This window comes from Ruditapes philippinarum, unplaced genomic scaffold (assembly GCF_026571515.1).
Source record: "Ruditapes philippinarum isolate M1 unplaced genomic scaffold, ASM2657151v2 ctg2899_1_1_1_1, whole genome shotgun sequence".
NCBI classification, from domain to species: Eukaryota; Metazoa; Mollusca; class Bivalvia; order Venerida; family Veneridae; genus Ruditapes; species Ruditapes philippinarum.
Genome location: NW_026853201.1, coordinates 64790 through 83473, shown reverse-complemented (window position 1 = coordinate 83473; position 18684 = coordinate 64790). Strand labels below are relative to the sequence as shown.

Below are 18684 nucleotides of genomic sequence, written 5' to 3'. Positions count from 1 at the left end.
AATGACGATGGACAGAACTGAATGCATCCTATTAACAACACACTTTTATTTTTGCTAGCATATACCGACCGGTTGTTCATACATACCTTTTAATTCTAGTTTCATCATTGTCAATTCCGAAATAACGCATGGCTATACGTGAAACATATATATACGTAATATATAAAGATGCTATTCAATACGATTCTAAGGAATCGTATTTTAATGTGTCACTGAAAATTTTGCATGGCTTTAAATTGATATCAGATTATTGAAATGGTTCTAAATATGTGTTGAAAGTTGATGAAGATATATATAATTGTCAACGTGACATTACTGTTGCAATATCTAGAGAAGTATCCAAATGCACCTGATGATACTGTACGGTTGTACATACCGCTATAACCGGAAAATGGAAAGTTCCCGAAAGTAGTGTTCCGCATTCATTTTATCCTGATTAATTGTCTGGTACTGCATACACTTTGACATCAAAACTGATACCATGGATAGTTGAATGGGCTGGACAGCTACCCTTTAGGCAACGTAGGGCACGCGTTCGTAACAGGTATTTTAGCATCGGAAACGCTTGGAGCAAAGCTTTTTGTTTTAATTACCAGGTTGTTTACTTCTCTATGAGAATATAAAAGCTTGTAATTTGGAGGAGAATATCGAAATATAAATAAATAAATATAGCTAAGGGAACATATGACACAAAGCGAATAACATATATGATGGTTTACCTGTCACCGTCTTAACGCACATTTGTATCAGTTGTTTAATCGTTTTTTGGGTGTTGTGATACCTACAACATTACTCTTTACAATTGGAAAACACATGGAAATATCAAACGTCAGGTCAAGTTTGAATTGAATACGTCACAAGTACCATTCTTAGCTCCAAACAATATAACTGTTTAAAACTTCCTCAATTGAATATTTATTTTTGTCAATTGATTATTGATTTAATATACGTCTAGACATTATCAAAACACATGAAAATTCAAACTTTTGTAACAACTCTATCTTTTGGTGGTGTAATAAGTCACTAAATAGGCTTACAAATAATCCGACAATAATTATTTTCATCTGCTTAGGTATTATTTTCACCAATGTTTGACAGTGTCATCTTCAATTTTGCTCGTGTTTATGTTTTCAGTTCTTTGCAATTTAATGTGTATTATCACTGATAATGATGAATTCAAACAATGCTTATCTTCTGTGACAAATACTAGTAAAATATTTATTTAATACTAATCAGGGAGTTATAAGACATTTACCATGTTATAAAGGTAACATATCAAGAGCTTTATGGATCGACACTAAATAGAAATTACTTTTATTCTATGTTTTGTTTTTGAATGGTATTAACTTTATAAAGTAAAACTACTCTTACATAAAGTACAGTTACCGACTGTTCGTTCTACTCATTGTTTTTTATTTCAGAGGACACAGTTTCATATGAACCAAGTACTGCATTTTATGAGTGTCACATCAAAAACTCCATGATATATCCAATATTAAGAAATTTGCTTGTGTTATTAATTCGCCATTTGGAGACTTTTAACATACCTAAATGGGCATCTTGTTTTAGCCTGTGAACCGTACCATTTAAATCATTCAAATATAAAAAAAAACTATAGGACAGCCCCCGATAAACATCCATTCACACAGGACCACTAGTAAGAAGCTGATTAACATTTCAATTATGCCGTTTTGGGCTGCGTTCAAATAGAATAGAGAAAAACAGAATCCACAAAGAAAGCCCAACACGGCAAAATTGAAATTGTTGCAGGGTCGGTTTGATTGAACCCGTTCATTGACGATACTGGAAAGTGCAAGCTACCGTCCAGTCCACGCTTTCAAGTTTGACACTTCACACATTTGTAGTATCTTGGTAATGGGAACATAAATGATAAAGATATCTAGCTAGTTTATGCCATAAACCTAAAATTTGTTTGGTATCAGTTAATGACCTGAGCTCTAGATTTCTTATCATACAGTTACACTACTGTACTACTTTATTGATAAAACGATGTTAACATTTTAATCTAATAAAGGCTATACTATAAACATGAGATAAGATCTGAATTAAAAAATATCAAGTACATGTACAAATTTCAATATCAGATGAATCCAAGGTACATGATATTTTTTAAAGACATGGACTTAAATTATCAGCAAATAGGCTAATTAAAATATGTTTACACACATTAGAAAACAAATGGTAACCATGTCACTATCGTAAAGGTTAATGAATCCAAATGCCAACGGAAAAAAACAAAACATACGCAAACACGTAAGAACACTGCAACAATTTACACGAAAAGAAATACAAAAAAATCATGCTAATGTCTATTGACGCCATGAATAGGGGAAAAAACCATTGGCAAAGAGAAACTCGCATTCTTCTGCATGATACTCTGGGATAGTTGTAACTGTGTCAGAGATGAGTCCAGTGGAGCCTGGAAATGTTGTCCATGACGTTGTGTTAGGATGACCATGACGCACAAAAGATATAACCTCATCTTTCATATTCCTTTGAAACTTTTTGTCCGAATCGCTAAGAGGATACAAGTAGCTTTCCAAATATCCAAAAAAGGCATACATATCGTGAGTATGGAATGGGTAGATGGGTGATCCCGCGCCGTCTCCGAACGGTTGCGATGGGTTGTTGGTATTAACATACCGGTAGACTGGTGATTTGAACGTTTTTGCCGCCATCAAAGCAACAAGGTTGTTTCCACAGTTTACTCTTATATCGCTTACCATACTTGCCCATTGATAACGCGCAGTTAGGTTTCCAGCCACAGGATACATTTTGAGTGCCATGTCCGCAATGTACGTGCTAAATGTGTCTAGCTGCTGATGCACGAAGCGCTCGTAGTTCTCCCACGTACCCATATCACTAGGTGGGTCTCTCTGGTCCATTTCTTGACCAGCACTACCTAAATTGAGATGAATAATTATGAAATATGTAACAAAAATAGTACAACATGTTGCAGGCAGGTGTTTGAACATACAGATTCGTCAATATCAATGTTTTCCACGCAAATTTGATTTTTAATGAGGAAAGAAATGTTCCAATCTATATCTGTAAAATTAATGTCCTTTCTAATAAGGTCAAGAAAATTTTGTAACTGACTGAGAAAATGTACAGACCGACCAGGAAAGGAATGTCCATTTTGAATCCACTCGCCCAGGCTTCGAATGGAGGCTGTTGAACAACGTAACCTGTAAAAATAAAGATGCCTGTTACTGACTGTTATTTGCACTGTATATTTTTATGCTCGTTTAATATAACGCCTTTATCGACGTCCTTTTCAATACAGTACATTTTATCCAGTTTTTTGAACTGATTGTGGTTTGTTTGTTTCATTTTACGCCTTTTCCCAACAGTATTTCAGTCATAAAGGCGGGTAGTTTCCTAACCATCGTTCCTGGAGAGTTACACCAGTACTAGACTACCTTCCTCCGCGCTAAACTACCAAAGCATCTCCCGGGAATCGAACCCACGCCAGAGAGGTAACTGGCTTCGAAGTAATCGACTCTAACCCCTCGACAACGGAGGCGGTTATTAAACGGATTGTGGAATGTAATATCATTTTACTCAGTACTTACACAAATTTTTAAAAGCAATACCTAGCACAGTGCCTATTAAAATCGACTTATTTATGTTTACATTTCAAACATTAGCAATTCATGTTAAAGTAAAAATTTCCCTGATTTTCAGACTTGAATAATAAATAAAACAGTGAGATTAAAGCACGTGAATTGAAGTTTGTTATTTCACGATCGACTGGCCCAAATAAAATAATATAATTTTTTACTTGAAGTACGAGTATGAAGATAGATCTACATCTCTGCTGTTTTCAGTTAAGAAAATTTTTGTTAGAATTTTGAAAAGGAGTAATTTCAATTGCCTGTATAAAAGAAATGTGATGGTATTTTTTTAAAATTTCATGAAAATATTTCATTTGATTTTAAAAAAATCTTTCACAGCCTAGCGTCTTGGATTACATATGCAAACTTCCTTTATATAGGCATATATATAATACACTGTATGTCAAAAATCTTTATGGTTTTTAACAATTATTGTTTGAACTTTGAAAAGGAATAATCCCTAAAAACCTGTGTGAAATAATAGGTTTGTATATTTCATTTAAAGCGAATGACGCACGCAAGAAAACATTGCTAAACTGCTAAAGCAGTTTTTTAAAAAGAAAATAGCATTACAATATTTAACAATATATTTTTTGTAATAACAAATCTTTCGTGCATTGACCATTAGATTACGAAACAGCGCAACTTTACAAGTGATAAATTATAATCAATTATATATTTAATTAGATATAGTTTTATACCCTGAAACATTTTACTTATACCAATATTTAAGCTTTGACAAGTATGTGAGTTTTCTAAAAACAAATATATGTAACAAAACTTACCATCAACTATTGCCATAGAACCGTCAAATTTCGTGAGTTTCTTCGGGATATCGTATTGGTCATACATATCCCAGTTTGGAAAATCATCCCATGGCACAGCTTCTGTTGCTTCTTGTGATGTAAGAGCAAGCAAACAATCAACTGTAGAACATTTAGTGTTGTTCAGGTAAACAATATTGTCTTCGTATGCGTCTTTCGCAAGTTTATCATAACGAGGGGAACCACTAGCCATCCAACCTTTGTGAAACAACCCCTTGGCCAATGGCGAGGCCATTAACCCTAAAACATGAGTTGCACCAGCGCTTTGGCCGTACAACGTGACCTAAGAATGGCAAATACATAAATGATTAATCTTAACTGAACAAACCCGAGGTACATTTTATGTTCGAAGATTTAGCATATGTGTAAAGTAGTATGATAAATGATCTTACTTGGTGCAATACATCTTAGCTTAATAACTTTATGACATAACAGAAATAAAGATCCATTTAATATCAAAGAGTGTCTTTAACTTAGTTGAAATAAAGAAAAGAAAAAAGTGTAGATCAAACCTGTGATGGATCCCCTCCAAAGTTTTGAATATTGTCTTGTACCCATTTGAGAACTACTAAAGTATCCATGAAAGCGTAGTTGCCAGAAGTGTTAGTAGGTGAAACGTCCGCAAGTATCTGCAGTGCCTGAAACCCAAAAGTGTGTAATCTATAATTATGGTTTACATAAACAACATTTGTCTCCCCGGCCATTTTTTCGTCCGCGAAGTAGGTGGGGTCATTTCCGGAACTTGAAGAGTATGATGCACCACCGTGAACCCAGACCATTACCGGTAACTTGGCTGATTTATTAAGCGTCGGTGTAAACACATTCATATACAGACAGTCCTCACTTCCGTAGAATGTCGTAACTGTTTTATGTTTAATATATTTATATTGAAAGCAAATATTCGCATATTGCTTGGCAGAAAATGTTCCATTCCAGCACGTTCCGTCGGCCCTGTTTAATTTCTTTGGCGGCTGCCATCTCAATTTCCCAATTGGCGGTAAAGCATATGGAATCCCCCGAAATCCATATCCACCGTTTTGCGATAAACCTTCAATCGGACCACAGGTTGTGTTTACAGCTGGACTTTTCCTGTGAGTTACTATAAAGCATTCACCAAGACCGAAGATTACCAAAATCAATATGGCTGGTCTAAGCATTTTTCTGCAGAGTGAAAAAAATGTGAAAGAAAAATTATTTACAACACAATTCTGATATAGATTAATGAATATATGAGCCGTGTCACGACAAAACCAACAAAATAGGTTTGCGACCAGCATGGATCCAGACCAGCCTGCTCATCCGCGCAGTCTGGTCAGGATCCATGCTGTTCGCTATCAGTTTCTCTGCTTAAAATAGAGTTGGAAAGCGAACAGCATGGATCCTGATCAGACTGCGCGGATGCGCAGGCTGGTCTGGATCCATGCTGGTCGCAAACGCACTATGTTGGTTTTGTCGTGACGCGGCTCATATATATTTATAAATTTTTGTGAATAAATAACTTAACCATAAAGATTTTGTTTAGATGAACTTAGATTAACAAAACTTGAAATGTGTTCATAGAACAAGGGCGCCCCCACACTCCACTGTTTTGTCAATCTTATTACTCCCGGTCAAATATTTTGTTGGGCTACTTGTGCCACAAATTGAAAACTAAAAATCTTGAACTAAGTAAAGGGCAAGAACTTAAAAGATACTTAATAAATCCACAAGCGAACCAAAAGGTGCATAAATACACATGCTGGCCAACATTACTGTACACTTTCAGATTTACGGGCAAAACACTTTTTGAGCTATGCATAAACAAGTTGAAAATTGCAAATATATACTAAGTCAAGGGCAATAACTCTAACAAACTGAAAAAAATCCACATACAAATCCCAGGTGCATAGCTTCAGGGTGATGTTGATCATTATTCCTGTAATGTTGGTTGATTCTAACTCAAGCACTCAAGCAAGAAATTACATAACATAATGAAAAGGATTTTACTAAGTCAAGTGCAATAACTCTACAAATACTGGATAAATCCACAAGCGAAACCCAAGGTGCACAGCTGTACATGCTGACCAAAATTCCTATTAAGTTTCATGACTCTAGGTTAAATATATTTTGAGCTACGCACGACACAAATTGAAAAGTTTTCACTAAGTCAAGGCTAAGAACTCTAACAAAACATAATAAATCCACAAGCGAAACCCCAGGTGTAGAACTTCAAATGCTGAACACGTCCCTATAAAGCTTCATGACCCTATGCCAAATACTTTATGACCTTCGTGTCATAAGTAGTAAATTGCACATTTTTGCTAAGTCAAGACAATCACACTCTAATAAATACTAAATATATCCACACAGAAATACCCAGGTGCACAACTTCATAAATGATCAACATTCCTGTGAAGTTGCATCAACCTAGGTCGAATAGTTTTTGACCTACGTGCGACAAAAGTTGAAAATTGCAAATTTTAACTAAGTCAAGTGCAATAACTCTAATAAAACAGAATGGATCAACAAGCCAAACCCCAGGTGCACAACCTAAGTACCCATTTGTCGGATAAAATAGTAAACATAATTTGGCTTAAATGAGTAGCTATAAATGATTATTTGTCTTATATGTTGAATATGTTGAACATAGTACTTAATTATTCTGTTTATAGAAGATCATTTTAAATCTCATTTAATAAAACGTTTTAACAAGTATTTATCATTTCCATTAAAAATGTAAAAGGAGCATCACTTTTACCATATTCACAAAATTGTTTATATATCAACTTACACGAATATGTTTGATGTACATGTATATAGTTATCTATGTTAAAAATTCAGTATGTGTGTTAATGATATATGTTGTATATAATTAATTATGTTTAAAATAAATAAGGTCATTCACTGACCATTTAATCACATATGGCATTGTTTTTCCTTACACCGGCCGTCATAAAAATAATTTATGCGGTATACATTGTGTAAACATTTTAGGAAAACATTGAGATAATTTCTAAACCTAAAGCCTAAATAAGCATAAAGATACAGAAAAGAAGTTACCTCAACCGGCTTCTAGATTACAATAATTTAACGCCGACCTCGCAAACAAAGATAAAGGCCAAAGTTTCTTAAAGCGAAAGCTGAGGCACATTGCAAATTTGTGTCCTATATTTAACCGAGATAAGCAAAATATCCTAGATTCTAAACCTCGATGAACGCTATAAACTTTTATTTAGTCTTCTTTTTACATAACTTCTTATTTGAAAATGCTAACACACATTAAGATCAGTATATACAATCAGTTTACTAAATAAATCAGCTCAGCTGAATTGCAATATCTTAAATAATCAAAATCTCAAAAAAGATCGTCAAACAAGGCAAAATTTGATTGCAGGCCCGGTTGATCGAGCCTGTTCGTTGACGGCAAAACGAGGTTTATGCCATCTACCATCACGAACCCCATTTCACCGACTTTAGCAGAATGCAACATTTAAGTTAGAAAAATGTAAAATTAAGAGCTAAGTGTAACATTTATGATAGATTTCATGAAACCCTTAATGTGACATTTCCGTGTCATTTTACAAAATGTGTGTGCCCTAAACGAGAGAGCAATATATTAATCTTAATAATCGGAATGTAGGGATAGGATAAAAAGATCTTAAGTTGTCAAAGAAAAAAAGGTGAGAAAAAAACAACGAAAAATAAAAAATAATAATAACAAAAGATCCCAGGCAGCATATAGTATTATACAAAAATCGAAGATTGAAAATGATGCAAGTTCGTTTTTGAGCCTGTTCAAGGACGGCAGATGAATAATATCTGCCATATATTGCATGTTCTACCATATTTTATCATATTTAAAACAATTTTTATGGAACTCAAAATTTCAAAAACATATCAAACTTTTTTTGTATGGCGTAAAAACTTTAACTTTTATTCATAACGCTAAAATGACGACATCCTAGGCAGATATATCATTCTAAAATGCTCTGAAATGACGTCATTCTACGCGGTTCATTTATAAAATGCGCTAAAATGACGCAATTGTATAGCATGCGACTCATCCGGCACCCCAATGCCAGATGAAATTTCTGGCATGGGTAAACCTAACAGAAACACTAGTTTGATATGTAAGAAATTCTGATTCAAAATATTTTTCACAATTTTATATCCACATCGATAAGTGGCAACTGCTCTGTTGCAGCCTTGAAAAGTTACCCTTTTATCATCTCAGTGTTGTTATATTTTTTCAGGTCCTTCAGTATCATCGAATCCTTTACTTTTAATGTTGAGTTTAAGCCGTTGATAAAGGGCACGAGTGATAACCACATTACAATATCTCACATGAAAAAGTTCATTGTGACACAGTCTTAATTGTGAAATTTATTGTCATATTTACACTGATGTGAGATCTCCCCAATCTCACAATTCTTATGAGTTGATACGATAGTCTGAAAATAACATAAATTGTATTATATAATTGGTATATATCTGTGAAATGTGATTCTCTTGATTGAGTGGTGTAATATTTAGTAACAAGATAAACAAGAGCCATGTTAACATGGCCATCCCCCGCCAAATGTGTTTGCTCATTGGAAGAATGTTTTTATTGTTTTGTTTATTTGTTTCATTTAACGCCTTTTCTCAACAGTATTTCAGTCATATAGGCGGGTAGTTCCTAATCATCGTTCCTGGAGAGTTACACCAGTGCTAAACTACCTTCCTCCGCGCTAAGCTACCAAAGCATCTTTCGGGGATCGAACCCACGCCAGAGAGGTAACTGGATTTGAAGTCATCAACTCTAACCCCTCGACCACGGTTGGGAAGAATGTATATGTAGTAGAGCAGAATATTTCAAATTTAAGAGGTATTTTGGTAATGAAAGCTGATGGCTGAAGTGATTACAGATTTGAAACCTATTTGAATACTGATGACTGAAAATAACAAAGGGCAATAACTGAAAAATAATGCAGGGTATGTTATCATTCTTATGTGCAGCACTCCTTCTCAGTGAGATTTATCCACCTATTAAGTGTCAAGTTGATACCTCTAACACTTTGTGAGATAAACTCCGGACAAAAAGTATGAAAATAAAAAGGGCAATAACTCAAAAATTATAAAGGGTAGAGTTATTATTCTTGAGAACAGCATTCCTCCTCAATAAGATAAATAACCTATGAAGTTTCATGTTGACATCTCAAAGACTTTTTGAGTTATGCTCCACTCAGGTGAAAAATTGAAAAATAACAAAGAGCAATAACTCAAAAAATTATGAAGGGTAGAGTTATCATTCTTTGCACTGCACATCTCCTGAGTGAGATCTATCCACCTAAGAAGTTTCATGTTGATATCTCAAAGGCCTTTTAGTTATGCTCTGCACAAAAATTAAGTAAGAAAAATAATAAAGTGTTATAACTGAAAAATAAAGCAGGGTAGATTATCATTCTTGTGTGCTGCACTTCTTAATGAGATCTATTCACATTTAAAATTTCAAGTTGATACCTCTAACCCTTTTTGAGATAAGCTCTGGACAAAAATATGAAAAATAACAAAGGGCAATTACTCAAAAAATATAAAGGGTAGGGTTATCATTCTTTTGCACAGCATTCCTTCTTAATAATATCTATCAACCTATGAGGTCTCAAAGAAATTTGTGAGTTATGCTCCACTCAGGTGAAAAAAATAAGTATAATAATAACAAAGGGCAATAACTCAAAAATTATGAAGGGTAGCACACCTCCTGAGTGAGATCTATCCATCTGTGAAGTTTCATGTTGATATCTCAAAGGCTTTTTGAGCTATGCTATGAACAAAAATTAAGTTTGAAAAATAACAAAAGGAAATACATGTAACTGAAAAATTATGCAGGGAAGAATTATCACTCTTGTGCACTGCATTCCTCCTCAATATGATCTATCTACCTATGAATTTTCAAGTTGATACCTCAAACACTTTTTGAGATATGCTCCGGACAAAAATGTCGGACGAAAGGACGGGCGGATGGACGGACTGAGAATATTTCTATACTGTATCAAGAATGATAGAAATTTATGAAATGATACTAGGCTGTTTATAACCTCTTATTCGATGTTTCATGACAATCAAACGCTCTACTATATTTTCTCACATTTCAACAGACAACTGTTTTTTTGTGTTGTTTTGTTTTTGTTTTTTTGTGAATATAATACTTTTGCAGTTTTTTTCTGGTTTTTTTTTCTGTTTTTTTAATTTTTTATTTTATTTCGCTAGTAATATAAAAAGCAACCATATACTAAAGATTACTAATGCTGGTTTTGCATCCCCAAAAATAGGAACGGACCATAACTTATCAAAACGTAAGTGTAAAAAAACAATATGATCTTGTAGTGCAATATTCAGTCCAGGAAAGGAACATTACGGACCAAAGAAAATATCATAAACATATTTATATAGAAAGTAACAATGCTTTCTAAGGTCTATTGATCTAAGTATTACAAAAATAACAGGTAAATTATCTATTGTCGCCATTATTACGGATAAAAACCATTGGCAAAGAGAAACTCGCAATCTTCTGCATGATACTCTGGGATAGTTGTAACTGTGTCAGAGATGAGTCCAGTGGAGCATGGAAATGTTGTCCATGACGTTGTGTTAGGATGACCATGACGCACAAAAGATATAACCTCATCTTTCATATTCCTTTGAAACTTTTGGTCCGAATCACCGAGCGTGGACAAATACAGTTCTAAGTAACTAAAAGATGCATACATGTCATGATAATTAATGGGATAGATGAGTCCTCCGGTGCCAAAGAATAGTTTTAAAGGGTAATTGGCATTTATATACCAATAGACTGGTGATCTAAAGATATTTGCTGCCATCAAAGCAAAAAGGTTGTTCTCACAGTTAATTCGATTATCACTTGCCATGCTTGTCCATTGATAACGCGCAGTTAGGTTTCCAGTTACAGGATACATTTTGAGTGCCATGTCCGCAATGTACGTGCTAAATGTGTCTAGCTGTTTGTGTATATAGCGCTCATAGTTGGGTTTATCCCATATACCCATATCAGTAGGTGGGATGCTAATGTCCAGCTCTTGTGCAGCGCTACCTACAAATAAGTAAAATAAATATTACGTAAAACGTTTGTGTACTATATTACAGTAAGACACATGATGCACCAAGATTACTGCTGCTACTAAGATTTTCAAATGTCTACAGAGTGTAATAAACATACCGACCTTACATAAAGTAACCATTGCTGGCGCTTTAACTATTTATGTAGAATATGAAAATACGAAACTATTAAAAACATACGTATCATCATTGTATTTTGACCATATTGAATATTGGTTATGAAAAAAATATTTTGTTCATATTAAGATAAATAATATATTAAGTCGTTATAACTTAAAACATGGTTAACAAGATTAACAAGGAATTGCGGCGCTCAATGAACGCAACCACTGCACTACCCAGCGACAAGGACCAACGGCCAGAAGCCCAGGAGGCCCCAAACCAGAACAGGACAGGGCACAAGGCAGAGCACGGGGAATTAATACTGTCTAATTTATTGTCTTCGCTGGTAAGCTAACATGACCATGCAATCAAACTTGAATATTGAAAGAAAACGACAGGAGAGAAATAGTTTTTAAGGTCAGGAGAGCAACGTTTAAACGTGGCAGGCTCGGTTTAATCAATATTTTCATGGACGCTGTTATTATGCTACACCACTTCCCTTTCCCCACTCGCACTCCGTTACCAGCTGATGCAGAATCAATATTGAAACATAAATGTGGTGTGTGTCCCAAAGAGCAAGTTAACTTGCTGTGCTGTAGTGTCTTTTATTATTGATATTAATATGATTAATATGGAGTAAAATGTAATTGTGGCACATATTCGATCGTTCATATTCGGTTCTATAAAGGAGTTTATTGCAATTTTCAATATGGTATGATTTAAATCAGTTGAAAGATAGAATTTAGAAACATCCTTAGATGTGTTCATACGGAGCTGAGCATTGAATCTTCAATATGACATTGGAGTACAATAATGTATCTAGAAATGTGTCCATAGGACATGGGTGCCCACACACTCCACTGTTTTGTTAATCTTATGATTCTAGGTCAAATATTGTTTGGGCTACATGTGCCACAAGTTGAAAACTTAAAATCTTTTACTTAGTAAAGGGCAAGAACCTTACAAATACATGTACTGAATAAAATCACAAGCAAACCCTGATGTGCATAAACTTATGTGTACACTTATGTGTACACATGCTGACCAACAATCTTGTACATTTTCAGGCCTATAGGTCAAATATTTTAGGAGCTATGCATGAACAAGTTGAAATTTGCAAATTCATACTAAGTCATGGGCAATAACTCTAACAAAACTAAAATAATCAACATGCAAAACCCAAGGTACATAGTTTCACAGCAATGTCCATTATGATTCCGGTTGATTGATTCTAAATATAACATATTAGAACGGTTTTAACTAAGTCAAGGGCAATAACAATAACTCTTGAAATACTGGATAAATCCATAAGCAAAACTCCAGGTACAACTAACTGTCCAACATTCGTATAAAGTTTCATGACTCTAAGTTAAATACTTTTTGAGCTACGCACGACACCAACTGAACAAATTTTCACTTAGTCAAGGGCAATAACTCTGAAAAGAAAATCCACAAGCGAAACCCAAGGTGCACAACTTTACATGCTGATCAAAATTCCTGTAAAGTTCATGAAACTATGTCAAATACTTTTTGAGCTTTGTGAGTTGAAATTGCAAATTTTTGCGAAGTCCAGGGCAATAACTTTGACAAAACAAAATAAATCCACAAGCAAAACCCCAGGTGTACAACTACAGATGCTGGTCAACATTTCTGTAAAGTTTAATGACCCTAGGTCAAATACTTTGTGAGGTACGTGCGACACAAGTTGAAAATTGCAAGTTTTTACTTTCTCAAGGGCAATAACTCTAACAAAACAATATAAAGCCACAAGAAAAACTTCAGGTGCACACCTTCACATGCTGAGCAATATTCCTGTAAAGTTTCATGACTAGGTCAAATACTTTTGAGCTACGTGCGACACAAGTTGAAAATTGGAAAATTTTACTAAGTGAAGGGGAATAACTCTACAAATAATATATAAATCCACTAAAAATAGCCAGGTACACAACTACAAATGCCGAGCAACATTCCACAACTACATATACTGAACAACATTCCTGTAAAGTTTCATGACTCTAGGTCAAATACTTTTTGAGCTTCGTGCGACACAAAATGAGAACGGAAAGACGGTCGGACAAAGGTAACTTTAAATCCCTCCCTAAAGTGGGTGAACAAAAATGGCGTATAATCCCTATCTTAACCTAAAGTTCGCAACAAGAATTTAGGTAATAAGATAAGATGTTATAAGATAGATGTGGTGAGACAAGTTTTTAAAGGCAAAACATTCTACGGTTGATAAAATGATAAGTAAACAAATTCACCTATAAGGAGGGGAATATCCATTTTGATTCCACGTGCCCATGCTTCAAATGGAGAGTGATGGAGTACATACCCTGTGTAAATAAAACAAATTGAATATTATCTGATAGGAAAAAAACCGAATCCCTAAAGAACGCACAAAACGACAAAATTGAAAATATTGCAAGCTTGGTTTGAGTGAGCCTGTTCATTTACGCTACTGTAATGTGTAAGCTACCATTCAAGCCCGCTAACACCGGCTTAAGCAGAATTCAGTATTTAAACATCGAAAGACAAGTTTAAAAAGCTTGCATTATATCCTAAGGGACATTATTCAGTATTCGCGTGGAAATACTGGAACCATCCAAAATGAAATTGTCAAATGCACACACAAAAATCATGTCGCGCTTAATGCTCTTTAAGGATTAAGAAAATATACCAACTTTGATTAAATGTACGGGGCGACTTTTTACCTCTTCCACACGGCAAAATAACTCTGATGTGGCAATAAAATCGATAAATATGGAATCCCATAAGAATACCCAAAACGATAAAATTGAAAATATTGCAGTTTCGATTTGATTGAGCTTGATCATAGACGGTACTGGAAAGTGAAAATACAGTCCCCGCCCCTAACACCGACTTAAGCAGAATTCAACGTTTAAACATGAAAATGGTGAAATTTTGCATTTAGAAACATCCACAGATGTATTTATATTTATTGTTTTCCCCGATATATAAGAATATGCGAATATGCAAAAAGCTGTTAATGTACGTTTCCTGGGTTTTAATGGCTTTATCTTTTTCAGTGTTCAAAACCTTTTTCTGGCAAATCAGTAGAACGGATGTAGGAAAAAAGATTGTTTGAATCACTTATTCCTTTAAACGATGTTATCAAATTTTTATCATTTGTAAACGGTAAGTCCATGTTTTTGTAAAGTCATTTAAGTGTCTGATTGTAAACATTTGAAATTTTAAATGATAATAATAAAGATGTTATATTCTTTTTCTTTAATGACATAAGATAAGTACTGATACCAATATAAACTAAAGAATTAAGACGTTACAATTAAACTTAAATAAAGCTAGAAACTATCTGAAATATAAAAAGATGTTACATTTACTCTACAACGAATTTTAATAACATTCTTGAGGTTGGCGAAAGAAATGAATAAGAGACTAACCGTCAAATATAGCCAATGAACCGTCAAATCTTGTAGTTTTCTTCGGAATGTCAAACTGATCAAACATATCCCAATTTGGAAAATCAGTCCATGGCACAGCTTCTGTCGCTTCTTGTGATGTAAGAGCAAGCAGGCAGTCAACAGTAGAACAGTTAGAGTTGTTCAGGTAAACAAGATTGTCTTTGTATGCGTCTATCGCAAGTTTATCATAAAGGGGAAAGGTACTAGATATCCTACATTTGTGAAACAATCCCTTTGCTAATGGAGAGGCCATTAAACCAAACACCTGAGTTCCAACTGCTTCATGACCATACAATGTGACCTACGAACAGACTTTTGTATTAACAATTAACACTGACCTTTTCAGAAAATTATAAATAAGTACAAACTGAGAAAATTACTCGAACGAAACTGTTTTTCAGCTACAATATATCTATTGTTTTCAATATTAATTGGACTCCGGTTGTATGCCAATGTAAAGGGTTTTGATATCTGCCATCTTTAGTAATCATTTTATAGCTCTCGTAGAGATACGTGTGTTTTGTCACGATGTTACATTCATTACACATTTTGGTAATCGACATGATATTCATTAATGAAAACGTTAATAATAATAATTTTCTTGTTTATTCATGTATAATGATAAACAGACATGTTTTAAATACACTTCATACCTGAGAACGATCACCTCCGAAATTCTGAATGTTATCTTGTACCTATTGGAGAACAAGTATTGTATCCATAAAACCATAGTTTCCGGACGTCTTAGTTGGAGAAACATCCGCCAGTATCTGCAGGGCCATAAAACCAAAGGTGTGTAATCTATAATTGTAGTTAACGTATACAACATTTGTCTCTCCAGCCATCGTTTCGTTTGCAAAGTATGATTCGTAATTTCCGGATCCGTAAGATAACTGGCCACCATGAACCCAAACCATTACCGGTAACTTGGCTGATTTGTTAAGTGTCGGTGTAAACACATTTAAATAAAGACAGTCTTCACTTCCCTGGAATGCTGTCAAGTTTTGATATTGATAGCAGATATTTGCGTATTGCTTTGCAGAAAGTGTTCCATTCCAACACGTTCCGTCGGCCATGTTCAGTTTCTTCGGCGGTTGCCATCTCAGTCTCCCAATAGGCGGCAAAGCGTAAGGAATACCCCGAAATCCGTGTGCACCATTTTGCGAAAGACCTTCAACTGGACCGCAGGTTGTATTAACAATACAACCTATCCTTTGATTAATTATAAAGCATTCACCAAGATTTAACATTACCAAAATCAGTATGGCCAAGCTGGCGATAGTGAACATTTTCTGCAATGTAAAACAATGTGACCTTGCAGCATATATAGTACAAAACAATAGCTTTGAATAGTTAAAAGTACCATGTTATTTATGTAATTATTCGAAAATTATTTTGCTCTGTTTAAACACTTTGAAATGGTAATGAGCAAAGGCAACTTAATAAAATTGATTAAATAGTTACATTTCGTTAAGAATATAGTTACGTTCCTTGTAAAAAACTTGATAAATTGAATGAATAAATCTGCATATACATTATGAAATCACAATTTTAGCATTATGATTACAAATATACTGTCGTCCTTAAGTGTGACCACTATATATTTTAATGAATAAGACATTTCATTCCGATACACTTCAGTCCTTTAATTGTGAATTCACTTCACATATCAAGACACTTCACTCGTCAAATCAGTAAGACACTTCACCCCTCAACCATTATTTTACTACAGTAAATATTTCCATAACAAATACAACTTTTATTTGTTGATTTCTTTATATTTAGTAATTTTTGACCGGGTTGCACTGGTGCAAACCCGGGTTATAGCATGGGGCAGGCGGGAAATTTTTTTCGTAACAGTTTCCTTAGCAACAACTTATCACAGCCTCTTGATAGTTGGCATACATGATTGAAACATGGTCCCATACATGGGATTCGATTTCAGGTCTGTAGCTCATCCACTTCCTGTTTACCTACTTAGTTAAATTTTCGACATTAATGGTCAATGGTAGGACATTTTCATTTAGGTTTTCTCAGCAACTACTTATCACAGCCTCTTGATATTTGGCATACAGCATTGGCACATGGTCCCATACCTTGGGATTGATTTCAGGTCTGTGGCTTAACCCATTTAGTTAGAATTTCGACATTGATGGTCAATAGTGAAATTTGTTCGTTTTTCCTCATGACATTTAGTATACAAATGTAATACGGCCTTTTCTGTCCTTGGCCCATTTTTTTTTATAAAATATTAAACTCCTGCCAATTTTTGGTATATTTTGAACATTTAAACAAACATCATGAAAGAAATTTACAGTTACCATACAACAGAAACTTTTTATGCATAACAGTAATTAAAAATTTTAACATGCAATTGAAACATTAAATATATTAAATTATATTCAAACATAACATGAAAGACAATTTAAAAAATAGAGAAAAACAGAATCACTAATGAAAGCCCAACACGTCAAAATGAAAAATATTGCAGACTCCGTTTGATTGAGCCTGTTCATGGACGGTACTGGAAAGTGCAAATTACCATCCACGCCCCCCCCCCCATTGCACCGGCTTAAGCAGAATTCAACATTTAAAGATGACATAAAAAAAAATAAAATAAACATGCATAACTAAATGCTGGCAAGTAAATATATGTGTGACTTTCAAGATAAAACAAATTATTACCCTTCCAGATTTTTTTCCGCTTTTTTGATTGGATATTGATCACCCAGAAGAAATTGATATAACCAAGCCAGACGGGTAATATACACACTAAATTTCCCCGTTGGGTACCCAACGTTGTAAAACAACATGCGCTTAGGTGATGCGCGTACGGTTCGATTTTACGCGGTGAAAATTCCGATTTAAAAGCATTTTTTAACTGTCAAATGAAAAATATTTACCAAAGTAGAGTAATGATACATAATCTCATCAGTATCTAAAACAAATATGACCTTGTGAAAGCTTTCAATTTTTCCGTGTTGGGCTTTCTTTAGGGATTCTTTATTTATCTATTTGATATTAATTACAAAAAAGTGCGTTCAATAGACTACTCCTTTTCTCTTGTTTACATTCGTTAGGTACGGGAAAAATACGTCATGTATTTATGTGACGTCATATTGTGACGAAGAGGTACCCTAAAGAGAATCTTATTTCGACGTTTCATTTGAAACAGCAATGATTTTTTAAAAAATCGTCTAAACTCGGCAGGGGAAGGGTAATAAAATTATTATTTTGGTTTTGGAGTGATATATGTGGATATATTACCTGCCAAGATAAAATATCACCCTCGCCTAACTGCTCGGGTGATATAAAATCTTATCAGGTAATATATCCACATATATCACTCCAAAACCAAAATAACATATACTATCAAGGTACTACATGTCAATTGGAGGACGAAGGAATTGAACGATATTTTATAATTGCTGTTTCAAAAACATCAGGTAAATAAAAACAACAACAATATATTTTGTTTTATAAGGTCTACATTTATAACATAATCATAAATGTATATATGTTAAAACAATGAATATTTCTAATCACCATTGATTACTTATCACATACCTCACCTTCATGTAT

At 34.3% G+C, this 18684-nt stretch overlaps 2 protein-coding genes across 2 annotated transcripts; both read right to left on the bottom strand.

Moving 5' to 3' along the window:
• Window positions 1–1959: 1959 nt before the first annotated feature.
• On the bottom strand, window positions 1960–7579 carry LOC132736079 (para-nitrobenzyl esterase-like). Its single transcript, XM_060723147.1, has 5 exons — window positions 7502–7579; window positions 4975–5623; window positions 4424–4745; window positions 3138–3209; window positions 1960–2923 (listed from the first exon to the last, which is right to left on the bottom strand). The coding sequence occupies exons 2-5, from the start codon at window positions 5617–5619 to the stop codon at window positions 2331–2333; spliced, it is 1632 nt and encodes a 543-aa protein (XP_060579130.1). The 5' UTR covers window positions 5620–5623; window positions 7502–7579; the 3' UTR covers window positions 1960–2330.
• Window positions 7580–10950: 3371 nt separating this feature from the next.
• Window positions 10951–16390, bottom strand: LOC132736074 (uncharacterized). Its single transcript, XM_060723140.1, has 4 exons — window positions 15756–16390; window positions 15082–15403; window positions 13921–13992; window positions 10951–11531 (listed from the first exon to the last, which is right to left on the bottom strand). Exons 2-4 carry the CDS (start codon window positions 15353–15355, stop codon window positions 10951–10953), a joined length of 927 nt encoding a protein of 308 aa, XP_060579123.1. The 5' UTR covers window positions 15356–15403; window positions 15756–16390.
• Between the last annotated feature and the right edge of the window lie 2294 nt (window positions 16391–18684).